At 40.7% G+C, this 18,177-nt stretch overlaps 1 protein-coding gene across 1 annotated transcript in view; it reads left to right on the plus strand.

The window, feature by feature from the left end:
• LOC140742213 (uncharacterized) overlaps positions 1-18,177 on the plus strand; it is a 48,406-nt gene that overhangs the window by 12,155 nt on the left and 18,074 nt on the right. Inside the window, exons 2-4 of the mRNA XM_073073040.1 lie at positions 1,135-2,313; positions 6,015-6,111; positions 10,159-10,401. Of these exons, the coding sequence (XP_072929141.1) occupies positions 1,137-2,313; positions 6,015-6,111; positions 10,159-10,401 (1,517 nt within the window). The 5' untranslated portion in view covers positions 1,135-1,136. The remainder of the gene's footprint in view (positions 1-1,134; positions 2,314-6,014; positions 6,112-10,158; positions 10,402-18,177) is intronic.

Below are 18,177 nucleotides of genomic sequence, written 5' to 3' on the forward strand. Positions count from 1 at the left end.
TCCATTGTGGAAGTAAGCTAAATCAAGGACAGCAAGAATTAGAAATGGATTGGATGAAAATGAGAGCAGAGTGAATCAGAATCAGGTTTATTATCATCATTATTCATAATAAAATTTATTGTTTTGTGGCAGCAGTACAATGCAATACGTAAAACCTACAATAAATAAATAAGTAGTGCAAAAGAGGACTAGTGAAGTGGTGTTCATGGGCTGTTCAGATGGCAGAGAGGAAGAAGCTGTTCCGAAGTTGTTGAATGTGGGTCTTCAAGCTCCTGTACTTTCTCCTCAATGGTAGTAATCAGAAGAAGACATGTCCTGGATGGTGAGGGTCCTTAATAGATAGATAGATAGATAGATAGATAGATAGATACTTTATTCATCCCCATGGGGAAATTCAACATTTTTTCCAATGTCCCATACACTTATTGTAGCAAAACTAATTACATACAATACTTAAAATACATACATAAAATAAAATACTTAAAATAAAAATATATTGAATGGTAACTTAAACTCAGTCCTAACCCCGGCACTTTAACATATCTTACCCCCGGTGGTTGAATTGTAAAGCCGAATGGCATTGGGGAGTAATGATCTCTTCATCCTGTCTGAGGAGCATTGCATCGATAGCAGCCTGCCGCTGAAGCTGCTTCTCTGTCTCTGGATGGTGCTATGCAGAGGATGTTCAGGGTTTTCCATGATTGACCGTAGCCTACTCAGCGCCCTTCGCTCTGCTACCGATGTCATGGTGGAACCTATATGAGAGCATCAGTATATGATTCTATTCAATAGTGGAATTCGCTCAGTCATAATCCTGCTTCTAACTCTACTGTTCTTGGGTGCCTTGTTTCTTCACAAAGTTATTAATGGTGAGAATTTCAGTCCTCAGTTTCCTTGTAGTTGTGTTTTGGCTTCCAACCATATCCAATGATCAATTTTGCAAACTGAAAATGCAGAGTTAATTATGCCTCAATCAATGTTGCAGTAAGCCTTTTCTCAGAAGTAGTTTGTACTCTTTTGAATTGGTGTTTGGGAGGTAAATTCTGCTGCTTTTTGCTAATCAGTGAGAAATGCTACACATTTTGAAGGGTAATGTAATGTGTTTGACCATTTTCCATTTCAAATTTCTTGCAGGTATGATTATTTTAAAGAAGATGACTGAAGCAGGATTTGCCTTTCACAACATTCATCCAGTGCCATTACATTTGTCGGAAGAGACCACCACAACAAGCTTATGCACAAGCAATATGGAAGGAATTGAGACTGAGTTTAAAAGCTTTGTGGAAGTATTCCTCGTCAAGGTTTACAGGTGTAAGATTTGTGCATTCACCAGCAGCCTAAAAATCAAAATGAACTCTCACATGGAAAGCCGTCACAAACCCAAAGTGAATCATCAGGTTTCTAAGATGATGACTGATGCATGTCACACTGAAGATGACACCTCGTATAATGCTGAGCTAGACATGGATTCTGAGACTAAAGTGGGTGAGGACATTATAGTGGACAACTTAGACAGGATGTCTTTTCTTCTTCCCATGTATAGGATGCTTCACAATATTAGTCCTGTGTCTTGTGATATGGGACTAGGGGGCCGCAGTGACCACCTACATGCTCCTGATACATGTGAGGTCAGCACATTATTTGAAGGGGAGTCTGCATCTTTCCAGTTAGACGGAGCCCACTGTATTGCATCAGAGGGAGAGTCATCTCCGGTTGTGCCCAGCATATGTAAAGATGATGATGAAGCTCAGTCAGAGCATCTTATGTCATTGGGTCTCTGTCGGATTTCCAACAGCAACAAAGTTCACGGAGTTAATTCAGGAAGCCATCACCAAAATGTTGACAGTGATTGTGTGATTCGTAAGAAGCTCAGGAAGAAGAAGCGGAGTGAAATCAGACCCTTCAGTGATGCTGGAAGCTCCCAAGCCAAGCTGAGAATTGAACATTATTCTTGCAGGTTGTGCAAGTTAGACTTGAAGTCAAAAGACATTTATAACCTTCACATGACCTGTCATGATGGAGTCGCATCCTTTAAATGCATCCACTGCTGTTCCTGCACAACAGAGTGGAAAATGATGCAGAAGCACCTCAAGAGTCACAATGCTGACAGGAGGAAATACCATTGCTCATTTTGCAGCAAAGTATTCACTAGGCAAAAATCGTGGAAATTGCATGAAGTCAGACACAAGCAGCAACCTTGCCTTTTCTACTGCTCCAAGTGTCCATCTTTCTATACGTCAGAGATCATGAGAGATTTACATTCTGCCTGCCACACCAAGGGAGCTTTTAAGTGCACACAGTGTGATTTTACTGGTAGGTCATTCAGAGCTTTCTGTCTGCTGAAGAATCAGTAGGAATACAGCTATTCCATTCCCACAGAACTTGCAAATATTCTCAGGCTGAATGGCAGGAGGCAAACATTGGGAACAAATAGAGCCTTTTCTGGTTGGCTTCCAGTGACTAGTGGAGTTACCAATGGGTTGTTGTTGGGACCACTTCTTTTCATGTTATATGTCAATGATCTGAATGAAGGAATTGATGGCTTTGTGGCCAGGTTTGCAGACTATACGAAGTTAGGTGGAGGGCCAGGTGGTGCTGAGGAAGCAAGGAGCGTGAAGAAGGACTTAGACAGATTAGTAGAATGGGTCAAGAAGTGGCAGATGGAATACAGTGTTGGGAAGTGTTTGGTCATGCTCTTCGATAGAAGGAAGAAAGGTGTAGACTAATTCTAAATGAGGAGCAAATTCAGAAATCAAAGCTGCAAAGGGCTTGGGGGTCCTAGTGCAGTATTCCCTAAAAATTAATTTGCAGGTTGAGTCATGTTCAAGTTTGCTTGTCATTCAACCATACTTGAATGCCTATGAATACAGTCAAATGAAACAGCATTCCAGTAGTAAGGAAGGCAAATGCATTCATTTTGCGTGGACTAGAATATAAAAGCAATGATATAATACTGAGGCTTTAAAAGACATTGATCAGATTGCACTTGGAGTACTAGGAGTAATTTTAGGCCCCTTACTAAGACAGGATGTACTGGCATTGGAGAGGGTCCAGAGAAGCTTCATGAGAATGATCCTGGGAATGAAAGGGATAACACATGAGGAACGTATTTCTGCACTGCTTCATGCACCCATGCTGAGCTTGTCAATTTCATCAACTTTGTCTACAGCTTCCACCCTCAATGCATTTGGTCCATTTCTGACACCTCCTTCCCCTTTCTCGATCTCTCTGCCTCCATCTCTAGAGAGAAGCTGTCTAAGAATATGTTTTATAAGCCAACCAATTCCCATGGCTATCTTGACTATACGTCCCCTACTCTCTTCTATTCTCCACTTCAGCCTCTCACCTTTTCTCCTCACCTGCCTATTGCCTCCCCCTGGTGTACCTCCTCTTTCCCTTTCTCCCATAGTCTACACTCCTCTCCTATCAGATTCCCTCTCTTCCAGCCCTTTGCCTTTTCCTCCTATCACCTCCTAGCCTCTTTCTTCATCACCCCTTCCCACCTACCTGGCTTCACCTATCGCCTTATAGCTTGCCCTCCTTCCCTTCCTCCCAACTGTTATTCTGCCATTTTCCCCCTTATTTTCCAGTCCTGATGAAGGGTCTCAGACTGAATTATTGACTGTTTATTCATTCCCATAGATGTTGCTTGACCTGCAGAGTTCCTCCAGCATTTGTGTGTGTTGCTCTTGTATTCTAGTCCTCTCTAAATAAACACTAACATTGTATTTGCTTCCTTTTCACCAAAGTAATCTGCACGTTAACATTAAGGGAATCTTCACAAGGACTTCCAAGTTCCTTTGTTCCTCTGATTTTTCTATCGAATTGCATGACCGTACACTTCCCTACACTATGTTCCATATGCCACTTTTATACCCATTCTCCCGATCTGTCTAAGCCCTTCTGCAGACTCCCTGCTTCATCAACAGTTCCACCTTTCTTTGTGTCATCCACAAACTTGGCCACAAAGCTATTAATTCTGTCATCCAAATCATTAACATACAATGTGAAAAGAAGCGGTCTCCAAACTGGCGCCTGTTGAATACCACTATTCATTGGCAGGCCAACCAGAAAAGGTTACCATTATTCCCAATTTTTGCCTTCTGCAAGTCAGCCAATCTTCCATCCATGCTAATATCTTTCCTGTGATACCATATGCTCCTCTCTTGATAAGCATCCTCATTTGTGGCATCTTGTTAAAGACCTTATAAAAATCCTTCGAAGAATTCCAACAGATTTGTCAGGCAAGATTTCCCCTTAAGAAAACCAATGGCCTATTTTATCATGTGCTTCCAAGCACCCTGAAACTTCATCCTTAATAATGGACTTCAATATCTTCCCAATCACTGAAGTCAGGCTAATAGGCCTATAATTTTGTTTCTGTTGCCTCACTACCTTTTTAAGGAATGGAGTGAGATTTATAATTTTCCAGTCCTCCAGAACCATTCCAGAATCTAGTGATTCTTGAGAGATCATTATTAATGCCTGCACAATCTCTTCAGCCACCTCTTTCAGAATCTGGGGTGTAGTGCATCTGGTCCAGGTGATTTATCTACCTTCAGACCTTTCAGCTACCCAAGCATCTTCTCATAGTTATAGCAACTTAACTCATTTTTCCCCCCTATCACTCTTGAATTTCTGGCCTACTGGTAATGTCTTCAACAGTGCAGACTGATGCAAAATACTTATTAAGTTCATCGGCTGTTTCTTTGATCGATCTGCCCCCCCCCCCCCATTTACTGTCTCTCCAGTGTCATTTACCAGCAGTCTCATATCCACCCTCACCTCTCTTTTATTCTTTATATATCTGAAAAAAACTTTTGTAACCTCTTTTATATTGGTTAGCTTACCTTTATATTTCATCTTTTCTCTCCTTATTGCTTTTGTTGATTTTTAAAATCTTCCTAACCCTCTACCTTTCCACTATTTTTGTTGTGTTATTTGCCCTCTCTTTTGCTTTTATGTTGTCTTTGACCTCCCTTGTCAGCCATGGTTTTGTCATCCTCCATTGGAATTGCCCCCAGAAAATCCAGCCATTGCTATTTTGCCATCATCCCTGCTAGTGTCCCCTTCCAATTAACTTCAACCACCTTCTCTCTCATGCCTCTATAATTCCGTTTACTCAACTGTAATACTGATACATCTGACTTTATCACCTCCCTCTCAAACTGGAGAGTGAATTTTATAATATTATGATCACTGCCTCCTAAGTGTTCCTTTATACAATAGTTTAATAATATCCTTCCTATAGCTATGAGATCAGAACTGCACACTGTACTCCAAGTATGGTCTGGTCTCATAAGCAACTTGTACAGTTGCAACATGACATCCCAATTTCTACACTCTCTGCCAATGAAAGTAAGTATGATAAACACCTTCCTCACCACCCTCTCTAATTATATTGCTACTTTCAGGGACTATGTACCTGTACCCTTGTTCTCTATTCTCCAGGACCCTACCACTTATTGTATAAGTCCTCCCTTGGTTTAACTCACCAATATGCAACACCTTGTGGAAGGAAAATCCGGATTGGCTAACACCCCATGCAGTTTATAGTGCTTCTTCTTCTTCTCCATTTTGTTGGTGTTTTTTTTTCTGTTGTAGTGTAGAAACATAAAAAAGTTAATTAAAGAAAAGAATATGTCACCTTCACCGTTATGAATTGGTGACAACACGAGTGGCAATGAAACCTCTGCTTGATTTTTAAAAAATATCACATTAGTAATTATATCCATTCATTAATTGCTATTGTGCAGGAAGTTTTTTCAAAGCTACATTGCTTTGGTTACTGTGTTTCTGACTCATTTATGACCAGTGGTCAGGGGTTGGTTGGTGGTCTGGTCTAATCACAATTCACAGGAGAAGGCTACTTTGTGATCCAAACAAAAACACTGAATATAGACTTCTCCTTTTAACAGGAATATTCGTAACATCATAACATTGTGCTGTCTTCTTCAATGTTTTGATCAACTTTTCAAGCACTGTATTGCATTGAAATGTTATCTTTTCATCAGATGAAGCCTGGAGTGAGGTTTATAAGCATCTCTGCAACCATGAGAGCAGTGTAAAAACACACAAGTGCCTGGAGTGTGACCAGAGCTTCCTCAGAATGTAAGTACCTTAGGGTATTCTGTGGAGTGCCTGTTGTATAATGATCATGGGATAGTGCTTATTCTAGGTTGGGATTGCACTCCTGAGTCAGGAGTACTGGGCACAGACTGGAAGAAAACAAAAACAGAAATGCTGGAGGAAACACGAGTGAATCTGCAGATGCTGGAAATAAATTTTAAAAAACACAAAATGCTGGCAGAACTCAGCAGGCCAGACAGCATCTATGGGAGGAGATAGTGACGACGTTTCGGGCCGAAACCCTTCATCAGGAATGCTGGAGGAATTCAGCCAGTTGAACAGCATCTGTGTAAGGATAAATCAGTTTCTCTTTTCCCAGACTGAGTTCTTTCAGCATATCTGTTTCCAGCATTTGCAGTTTTATTTGTTTTCCATAATCACAGAAGAAAAAATTTTGAAATTTATATACCCATTTAATAAAATATTAGCTAAGACTTCCCATTTTGCTAATCATTGTGCATTCTCCAAGAAAGTTTATGTGATAAAAATCTGATGTGGTTCCTACAAAAACAAATGCCTCCTCTTTGAAGAGAAGAACAGATATAATGATTTAGATTGATAAGCTTCATCAGATGAAGTTTATTAACTTGAACTGTGCTTTCTCCACAGATGCTGCTTGTCTCATTGAGTGTTAATGATTAACGGTTATGTGTATTTACCTGCTTGAACCAAATTAAGTTTGCAAGTCATCATTTGTGATTTTCTGTTTCCTATTATTGCCTTTCCAGGATTCTTATACATGAAAAACACGTACTGCCAATTTGCAATATAAAATATCAGATTTATTTACTGGGCACAAAAAGTAAAGTCACTCCCACCACACTGAAGCTTTATTGTTGGATGGGCACAAAGTAACTTAGCTGCCTTTAAGTCATTACTACACATCCAAGAAGGCAACATTTTTTACAACACATTCCCAATATTGATACTATAATGTTAGCAATGCTAAGCGTTACGTATTCAGGCAACAATAAATATAGATGAGTTAGGCAAGGGTTTTTATAACAAACAACACGTTTATTAAACACTGAAAACAAACCCCCTCAAAAGTAAACAAACTCAAACGTAACCGGAAAACAGCTGCTGTGCGACAGATTCACAGTTCTTAATAGCGTTGCAGTCCAAACAGTCTTTAAAGCGGTATTGAAAAAAAACAGTTCTTTAAAGCGGTATGCCGAAAGTTCAAAAGCTCACAGTCCTTTTAAAAGGAGAGACTTTTTAAAGCGATTTAAATTCTCTTCCACGTCGATGTCCTTCGATTCCCCCGGCGTCGAACTTTCCCACGAAGAATTTTATGAAATATAACGGCTTAAAGGTACTGACCTCTCTTCCACACTATTCTCAATCTCCCACTATCCCAGCAGAGATTAACATGAGAACAGTAAACGAAATCCTTCCGAATGAGGATCAAATAAGGCCGAACTTTCCACCGTCGAAAATCGATTCTCCTCTATTTTTATCTTCCAAATTCTTATCTTCACTCTCAACCAGCAAAGAAACCGCTGGCAATGACCTTTTAAACTTTAGGCATTATATAAAACTTCATTTTGCAACTAAACTGAGTCATCACATTAAATCACGCAGGGACATGAAGTCAGCCTGGCAAATCCCGCCACGAACTGCCCCACCTGACAGGGTGGGTCTTCCTTTTATACCCTGTAAAAAAAACCTGTCACATGACCTCTACTGGCGGGAAAATGACATCACTCCACCATCACAAGACCATTACCTCAAGTCCAGTATAACTTCAACCCCAGTCACGTGACAAGGGTACCACTGTCACGTGTCACGGGTACGTAACATAAGCAATTACAATTACTGACACTAAAAAAACTAATACTGTTAATCCAAAAGCATCCCAGTACTGAAACACATTGAAACATCCCCACCTCTGATGGTAAGACTCTCCCAATGCTAACTCTGAAACAACCATTACTAGCCCCAAGACAAGCCAGAGTTTGCTCTGAAACATACCTTTTATTGATCTTAGAACACCCTCAAAACGGACCCCTCAGACCTCAATTATGACCCCAAGTTGTGGAAGTGCCCTGTCCTTGCAGGCTCTAAGATATCCCCAACTTCTGTCCCTGTCAAGTCGGAATTCTGGTTCTTCTTTGAACATGTGCAGCTTCCCCACTTGAAAGGGATTGAATGCGCCTACCCGAAGGTTTTTAAACAGATTCCACTCAATGACCAAACAACTTTTCCTTTTTTTTCCTCCTTTTATTTTTCGCAAGTGCAGCAGTTTGATAGTTCCGTTAGTTCCATTAGTCAGTAGTCATAAGTCATAAGTAATCAGTCATAAGTCAATCATTAGTCTAGTGAAAAAGCTAGCTGCCTCTCGGACTTTGTAGACGAATTCCAACCTGCACAACCTCGTTTCTCTAATGGACCGTTATGGCCTCCAACCATTATGGTTTCAAACTGGGCAAACCCTCCTGAAGGTTCGCGAGCTCTTCTTAAGCCTTGCACCATTTCTGAGAAGTGCCTTCACGCGATGATCCCGTGACGAAGCTAGCGCTAACCCAAACACAGTGACAGCAGTGCTCTTTTCCATGAAACAGTCTCTCAAGTTATTTAAAGTTCAGCATCTTACTGCAGATTCCAAAGCTGCTTCCGGACTGCCGCTGTGATGCTGCGGGGTCCGCCCAATGTTCTGGGGAGAAGCAGCACTCAGGCAGTGGGTTCCGTCCGGTCTATCAGTGGATTCTTGCTATGACTTTTAAATTTTATTTTCTTTTGCCTCTAGGTCCCAATACTTTCTAGAAACTCTAGTTTGACTTGACAGTCACAGTTATTCAATTCTGTTTTACAAATATAATCTGTCTCATTTCACCAGCAGTGTGAAGAAAGAGTTCTTTTGATTAGAAACTTTTCATTTCTGGCTATTGATTCTGCAATAGCTTCTCTGCTCAGACCCAGAGTTAAAATTGCAGCTGAGTCCTGAGGTCATCATAGTGGAATCTTCCTGTTGGAAGAAGGATGTTATTAATTTATGTTCAATAACTTTTTGACCGTAGAAGGGTTGTTGGTGGGTCTGTTCTGTGAGAGATTTGAACTGCTTGCTTACCTAGTATCTACTTGACTATGAATTTCAAAGTCAGCCCCCATAAACAATGGAGTCAAGTATTAAGATGGGAAGTCTGTCACTAAGAAGTCACACCAATGATGAAAATAAAGGGAAAATACAATTTTTTAAAATCCAGTTTAACGAAGCATCGGATTTTTGGACACTATAAATGCTGGGAACTGAACAAACAAAAAGCTCTGATAGAGGAACTCAGCAAGTCAGCCAGCACCTGTGGAGTTAAAGGTATTCTGGATCAAGACTCTGTCTCAGGACTGAGAGTGTGAAGGGGATATGGAGTTAAAGGTATGGTTGATATTCTGGATCAGACTCTGCCTCAGGACTGAGAGTGTGAAGGGGATATGGAGTTAAAGGTATGGTTGATATTCTGGATCAGACTCTGCCTCAGGACTGAGAGTGTGAAGGGGATATGGAGTTAAAGGTATGGTTGATATTCTGAATCAGATTCTGCCTCAGGACTAAGAGTGTGAAGGGGATATGGAGTTAAAGGTATGGTTGATATTCTGGATCAGACTCTGCCTCAGGACTGAGAGTGTGAAGGGGATATGGAGTTAAAGGTATGGTTGATATTCTGGATCAGACTCTGCCTCAGGACTGAGAGTGTGAAGGGGATATGGAGTTAAAGGTATGGTTGATATTCTGGATCAGACTCTGCCTCAGGACTGAGAGTGTGAAGGGGATATGGAATTAAAGGTATGGTTGATATTCTGAATCAGATTCTGGCTCAGGACTAAGAGTGTGAAGGGGATATGGAGTTAAAGGTATGGTTGATATTCTGGATCAGACTCTGCCTCAGGACTAAGAGTGTGAAGGGGATATGGCTCGTATGAAGGGTGCAGCAGGATTGGGGTTTTCTTTCATTAAAGTTGTTAATATTCATAAAGGATAGGTGAACTACTGTTTGCTGTATTAGACAGAGCTACTTCCTGCTTTTTTGTCAGAGATGATCTGAATGAGCACATGGCAAAGCACAAGGAGACAAGGTTATTTCTCTGCCAGCTTTGCGGACAGACATTCAAATGTGGGCGACAGAAGAATAAACACTATAGACAAGTCCATCAGAAGACTCAGGAGAAAAGGAGAGTGAATAAAAATAGTTCATTGAGTAGAAGACACAAAGAAAAAGAGTCTCGAATCCAGCAGAAGAAAGTAAGCAAGGAATTTGCTTGCAACATCTGTACCAGGTAACATTGTTTCTTGCATTTCCATCCCTCGTCATTTCTGATTGAGCCTTCAGCTGCTTTAACATTACTGTCTGCTACCTTTTGCCATTGAGCCTGCTTTCCCTCCCACAGCCACAGCTACCACTTCTCACTACCCCTTCTCAAGACTCAACTTTTTAACCAACAAAGCCACTTATGGCTTGGTAACCATTCTTCTTATTTCACCATCTATTGGTGGAATAACTATGGAAATACTAGTTTTGATTCAGTTTGATTTATATTAGGGAATATTTGCACTACAGCATATTTCATCAGTTAGGTTTTATTGAAGTAAAATGATAATTGAATTCTAATAAAGAACAGAAATACATTTTGAATTGAATCCACAAAATAATCATTTATGGAACTATGATTTCAATAGTTATTTCAAAATATTCTAAATGCTTCTCTTGGTGGTTATTAGTGAATTGCCCAATCAGGAAGAGTATATATGCCACGTCTGTTTTATGCTTCTACTGCATTGTTATATTTTTTTTATTAATGTTTCCATTTAACATAATTTGAAACTAAATATAGATTGTTGCTAGGTGGTGGTTGATACTTTCATCTCATTTGCTTTGGTTATATGTCTTTGAGAACTTGCGATAATTTATCAATAAGAAGAAAATTTCAAGTACATCACTTTATTAAACACTGCAGGTTATGAGCAAAGTGCTGGGAAGTGGAATTAATAGAGATGTATGCCCACTAGTCGGCGTGGACGTGGTAGGCTGGATGGCCTCTTTAATGTTGTATGATTTTATGACTAATACAATAATCCATTATCCAGCCATTCAGTAATGTGAATGTTTCAGTATCTGACTCACAGGTTAATATTTGGTATGCTTTATTATCCAATTACTAGGGGCCTGATCAGAATTTCCTGGCCTCTGCGCTTCCTGCCCACTGCCCACAGCCCACATCTGCTTTTCATGTTTCCTACCAACTCACTGGATCCTAGTTCCCACATTAGCTTTAAATGCACCTCATACTGTCAGCCACACCCTTAAAATTAACTGGGATCACTGAAATGTTACTCTGGAACATATTTTTAAAAAGTGAATTCTATGTATTTTGTAGAATTAATAGAATAATATTGGATAGTATGGAATATGTGCTAGTCCCATATCATGCTCGGCTAATTTAGAACTCCTTTTACCAGAGCTTGTAAAATATCATGGGCAGTATTTTCTGTTGTTCTTCTGTCTGCTGTTTTGTGTTTTTAAAAAAAACTTGTTACATTGGTTTTAGCTACTGCTCACAATATTTACGTATTCTAAGCACATTTATTATCAAAGTATGTATGAAGTATACAGCTCTGAGATTCATCTTCTTCACAAACAAAGAAAACCATGGAATTCGTTCAAAGAAAAACATTAACCTCCCTCATGCAAAATAAGTACAAATTGTGCAAACGGCAACAAGAATATCAACCCATCTCCCACGCGCAAAATACAAACAATTTCGCAAACACAGTATAAAAAATTACACTGATCCATTGAGTCAGTTGGCGTTGGGCAAAGATTGGAGTACACCAATTTGGGTATGCACTCAGTGGCCACTTTATTAGGTACCTCCTGTACATAATAAAGTTATCACTGAGCATGTTTGTGGTCTTCTGCTATAGTCCATTCAATGTGTTGTATGCTGAAAGATGCTCTTCTGCACTCCACAGGTGTAACACGTGGCTACTTGAGTTACTGTCACCTTCCTGTCAGCTTGAACTAGTCTGGCCATTCTCCTCTGACCTCTCCCATTAAAAAGGCAATTTTGCTTTTTTTTTTGCACAGTTCTCTGTAAACTTTAGAGGCTGCTGTGTCTGAAAATCCCATGAGATCAGCAATTCCTGAAATACTCAAATCATCCCATTTGTATCAATAATCATTTCACAGTCAAAGTCACTTAGATCCCGGTTCTTCCCCATTCTGGAGTGGTCTGAACAATAACTGACTCTCTTGTCATATATGCATGTTTTTATGCATTGAGTTGCTGCCACATGATTGGCTGATTAGATATTTGCATTAACAGGTGTACCTAATAAAGTGGTACTGAGTGTAAATTGCCTTCATCTTTATGGGAACCTGACCAAACCCAGTCTTTGTTCATTTCAATGCCAGGATTATAGCTTATACACTCATGACTTAAGGTCATCCTGTACATATGAACAGTTGCTTGGAAGATTGGTGGGGTGAATGGTAATGGATTTTTTTTGGCTGTTGCTAGGCTGCAGGCATCTTCTGCCAGGTGGAAACAGGGTACTTCTCCATGCCTTCTCACCCCTTCCCCACCCTTCCTGAGTCACAACAATTGGGACCTAGGTTGAACCGACCTGAGAGCTGAGCAGACTCCCTCACTCACCCACTAAGTCATCAAGGCCAGCTAACAGACACTCTTCCCATGCCTGCTTGCTCTCCCTGATATCACTGCTGCTTCCATGATCCTTCCCAAACTTTGGTGTTGTAAATTTCCAACTTGTGAATAGTTCTCAGTAACAGAATACCAAAGTAGCATGGGGGCTACCTGTATATAGCTGAGATCCTCATGCTGATATACACTCAGTGGCCATTTTATTAGGTACCCCCTGTACCAATAAAGTGGTCACCGAGTGTATATCTGTGGTCTTATCTTGCTGCAGCCCATCTACTTCAAGATCTGAAGTGTTGTGCATTCAGAGATGCTCTTCTGCAAACCACTTTTGTAACACGTGGTTATTTGAACCTTTCCGTCAGCTTGAACGAGTCTGGCCATTCTCCTCTGACCTCTCTCATTAACAAGGCATTTTTGCCAACACAACTGCTGCTCACTGGACGCTTTTGTTTTTCACAGCTTTCTCTGTAAGCTCTAGAGACTATTGTGCACGAAAATCCAGGAGATCAGCATTTCTGAGGTACTCAAACCACCCCGTCTGGCACCAACAATCATTCCACAGTCAAAATCATTTAGATCACATTTCTACCCCATTCTGACATTTGGTCTGAGCAATAACCGAACCTCTTGACCATGTCTGCATGCTTTTATGCATTGAGTTGCTGATTATACATTTGAATTAATGAGGAGGTATACGGGTGTACCTAATAAAATGGCCTCTGATATATTTTAAGAGCCTTCCCCACCTAAATCCTTTCACTAACAGTTGTCTATTCCTCTTCTGAGATAGCTCCTGAATTCAGTAGATGAGAGAAAGAGACTGGGAGACCAGTAAAATCCTTGGCACTTATCCTCAAAGCACAGTATTCCAATAATTAGAACTAGGTCAGGAGAAATTACTTTGTATGTTTTGTATGTTTGCTTTGTATGTTTGTATACACAAAGGGAACATTTCTATTATGATTTATCCATGTTAATTTTATGCAGGATACAAACTCAGTTGAAGTCATATTGATGGATGGCAGTTGCTTTTGACAACCAGAGCCAGCTTGCTTCTGCTGGGCTTGATCCCAGTTCAGGTCTTCCTTCCTCATTTCAGTCACTGTTGAATTTTGCAGAGTACAAAGATACAGCCACCTTGCATAATACTTAACATCAGATCTGTTGTGATTAATTATAGCAGCTTGTTTTCAGATGGAGTTACTGCAATCAGAAATGTGTAGGAAAATGGGGCCTTCTGAAAATTACTTCAAAAGTGCATTTATAAAGTATATGCTTGTAAAATTAATAAGTTGAGCTTGTTTTGCTGCCAGAATTCTAAATGTACTCTAAATTCTACATGTCCACAGGCTTTATTTATGCAATAAATGCAAAACTTGGCCAGTCAAACAGCATGTAATGCAGAGAAAAAGCATGGGGAGGAAGTTGAAATCTTATAGGGTAAAAAGAGGAAAGATTGAGCAACCCAGAGGATGTTTAAAGCTAGTACAGTGTAAGCTATTTCTGGAGAAAGCTTGGGTAGGAGCATCTGAATGAAACCAAGAAGAACAGAAGCAGATTGTTACAATGTAAGACACAGATCTCTGAATGATCTGAAATTATTCAATTTGGTGTCGAGTCTGAAGGTGTGACATGCCAAGTTGAAATGAGTCAAGTGCTCTTCTTCAAGCTAACTTTGAACTTCATTAAAATTTTATAAAGCAATAATGAGCACTGTCACTGCCTTGTGGACTGAACAGGCATGTTTTGAGAGTGGTCACCCAATCTGCCTTTGGTTTTCCCTAAGTAAGTTAGCTGTGTAAAGCTGAATTGCCTGGACAGATAGTGCCTTCAGCTGGAGGAGCTTGACTCTCATGCTCAAATCAGAGGATAATGGTTGTTACCAGTGGGGTTCCACAGAGCGTGTTGCTTGGTCCTTTGCTTTTTGTAATATTGATGAATAGCAGTCAAAATTATGAGATGATGCAGAAATTAGCAGTGCAGTTGGCAATGAGTAAGAAAGGCTACACAAAATGTAATTTGAATGGATTTTTACTGAGGAACATTTGAAATGATGCTTTTGGGAAGGTGTCTGAAGACAACCGTATATATAATAAATGGGAGGATATTGAGTGATGTGAAACAACAGAAGAGTCTTGGAATGTCTATGCACAGAACTGTAAAGGTAGCGTGACAAATTAATAAGATTAAAAAAGGCAAATGTAAATTGTCCTGTGATTATTCAAGTGTTAAATTGGTGGTTTGCTGGTTCATTGAAGTGGAAGGGCCTGTTCAAGCTGGAAATTAATCAAGACAGAGACATGAGACTGAAGGTGCTGGGATCTGGGGATGAACTTAGCAGGTCAGGTAGCCAATAAAGAGGGAAATGGACTGTCAGTGTATTGGGTCAAGACCCCTTATCTAGACCAGGGGTTTGGACCCCTCAGTTATAGTGAGGCTCCATGGTATAATAAAGGTTGGGCACCCCTGACTAGATCAAATGAAGAGAATCAACCCAAAACATTAGCTGTACATTTCCTTCCATTGATGCTGTCTTATCTACTGAGTTTGTCCAGTGCTTTATGTAAAACTTAATCTATACTTGTTAGGCACAACTAGATGTAGAGAGGATTTATAAGGATGTTGCTAAGACTGGAAAATTGTAGTTATAAGGAATGATTGAATAACTAGGATTGTTTCTTCGGAACAGAGGACTGAGAGGGGAGACTTATTAGTGGTTAAAAATTATGAAGGTCATAGATAGATTTAATCAGAAGGACTTGGTAGAATGGTCAAAAATCAAGGGAAATTAATTTATAATAACAGATAGGAGGATTAGATGGGTGATGAAAGAGAATGTTTCACCAAGTGTGTGGAATATACTGATGGAAAGGGGAGTCAAAGAAGATATCCTTCATACTGGTAGTCGGTATTTGGAATGTGATTAATGAGCCATGAGTTGCAGGGGTAAGGACCCAAAGCAGGAAGAGCATGTTTAAGCTGTAATGCTTTTGTCTCAAACGGCAGAGTGGCAATGGTTAGATTGTCTGTTGTGATACAAATATTTAATGATCTAATATGGAGAGAGGCATATTGTAAGACTAAAGCAGTATACTAAATTGGAGGAAATACGGGTAGACTGATGCATTACCTAGTAGAGATGTTTGGGAAAATAGGAAAAGGAGGGTGTGAAAAGGTAGGTTTTGGATCTCTTGCCATGGGTATGTTCCATGAGAAATGGAGTGGGTCTTGGTAGATGTGAAAGAGTGGGCCCTTTGGGGAAGAAGCAAAAGTAATTAACCAATTAATTCCATTTATTTCTCTCCTTATATGCTGCCTGACTTCCTGAGTAATTCCATCATTTTCTGTTGTTATTGCAGATCTCCAATATCTTCACCAAAGTTATTTTGTCCTGCCTGGCCATTTGTCCTCCAAGGAGATTGCACTACTAGGCAAAGCCAGCAATCCTTCCCTCTCTCACCTCACTCAATTTCTTCAGCGGTTTGAACAGGGCACGACTGCACAAACATGTGAAGGTCACCCAATGAGATCAGCGAGAAGAGTTTAAAATGAAGACAGATTTATACAGCGGGCATCAGAGTAGAGGGAGACAGAGTAGGAAGGCTTTGGCTCAACGGGGCTTCGGCGATAAAGAGTCGGGTCGAGGTAGGTTATCTGTGTAGAATACAGACAGGAAGTATGTGTGTGAGGCCGTTTTCTGTGTTCGGCAGATACGGGAGGTCCTGGAGACTCCCAGCCTCCCGGATGGCCACATCTGCACCAGATGCGTTGAGCTGCAGTTCCTTAGGGACCACGTTAGGGAGTTGGAGATGCAGCTCAATGACCTTCGTCTGGTCAGGGAGAGTGAGGAGGTGATAGATAGAAGCTATAGGCAGGTAGTCACACCGGGACCACGGGAGATAGAGAAGTGGGTAACAGTCAGGAGAGGGAAGGGCAAGAGTTAGATGCTAGAGGGTACTCTAGTGGCTGTCCCCCTTAACCATAAGTACTCCTGTTTGATTACTGTTGGGGGGGGAGGGAATGGCCTACCTGGGGGAAGCAACAGTGGTTGTGCCTCTGGCACGGACTCTGGCCCTGTGGCTCAGAAGGGTAGGGAAAGGAAGAGGATGGCAGCAGTGATAGGGGACTCTATAGTCAGGGGGTCAGACAGACGATTCTGTGGATGCAGGAAAGAAACGCGGATGGTAGTTTGCCTCCCAGGTGTCAGGATCCGGGATGTTTCTGATCACATCCATGATATGATACTAAGATGATACTAAGGTAGGAGGCGTTGTGGATATGCAGATGATACTAAGGTACGAGGCGTTGTGGATAATGAAGTAGGTTTTCAAAGCTTGCAGAGAGATTTAGGCCAGTTAGAAGAGTGGACTGAACAATGGCAGATGGAGTTTAATGCTGATAAGTGTGAGGTGCTACATTTTGGTAGGAATAATCCAAATAGGACATACATGGTAAATGGTAGGGCATTAAAGAATGCAGTAGAACAGAGTGATCTAGGAATAATGGTGCATAGTTCCCTGAAGGTGGAATCTCATGTGGATAGGGTGTGAAGAAAGCTTTTGGTATGTTGGCCTTTATAAATCAGAGCATTGAATATAGGAGTTGGGATGTAATGTTAAAATTGTACAAGGCATTGGTGAGGCTGAATTTGGAGTATTGTGTACAGTTCTGGTCACCGAATTATAGGAAAGATATCAACAAAATAGAGAGTACAGAGAAGATTTACTAGAATGTTACCTGGGTTTCAGCACCTAAGTTACAGGGAAAGGTTGAACAAGTTAGGTCTTTATTCTTTGGAGCGTAGAAGGTTGAGGGGGGACTTGATAGAGGTATTTAAAATAATGAGGTGGATAGATAGAGTTGACGTGGATAGGCTTTTTCCATTGAGAGTAGGGGAAATTCAAACAAGAGGACGTGATTTGAGAGCTAGGGGGCAAAAGTTTAAGGGTAACACGAGGGGGAATTTCTTTACTCAGAGAGTGGTAGCTGTGTGGAATGAGCTTCCAGTAGAAGTGGTAGAAGCAGGTTCGGTATTGTTATTTAAAGTAAAATTGGATAGGTATATGGATAGGAAAGGAATGGAGGGTTATGGGCTGAGTGTGAGCCAGTGGGACTAGGTGAGTGTAAGCATCGGCACGGACTAGAAGGGCCGAGATGGCCTGTTTCCATGCTGTAATTGTTATATGGTTATATCTTGAAGTGGGAAGGAGAACAGCCAGAGGTCATGGTACATATTGGTACCAACGAAAAGGGAGGAGGTCCTGAAAACAGACTACAGGGAGTTAGGAAGGAAGTTGAGAAGCAGGACCTCAAAGGTAGTACTTTCAGGATTACTGCCTGTGCCATGTGACAGTGTGTTCAGGAATAGAATGAGGTGCAAAATAAATGCGT

This window comes from Hemitrygon akajei, chromosome 20 (assembly GCF_048418815.1).
Source record: "Hemitrygon akajei chromosome 20, sHemAka1.3, whole genome shotgun sequence".
NCBI lineage: Eukaryota > Metazoa > Chordata > Chondrichthyes > Myliobatiformes > Dasyatidae > Hemitrygon > Hemitrygon akajei.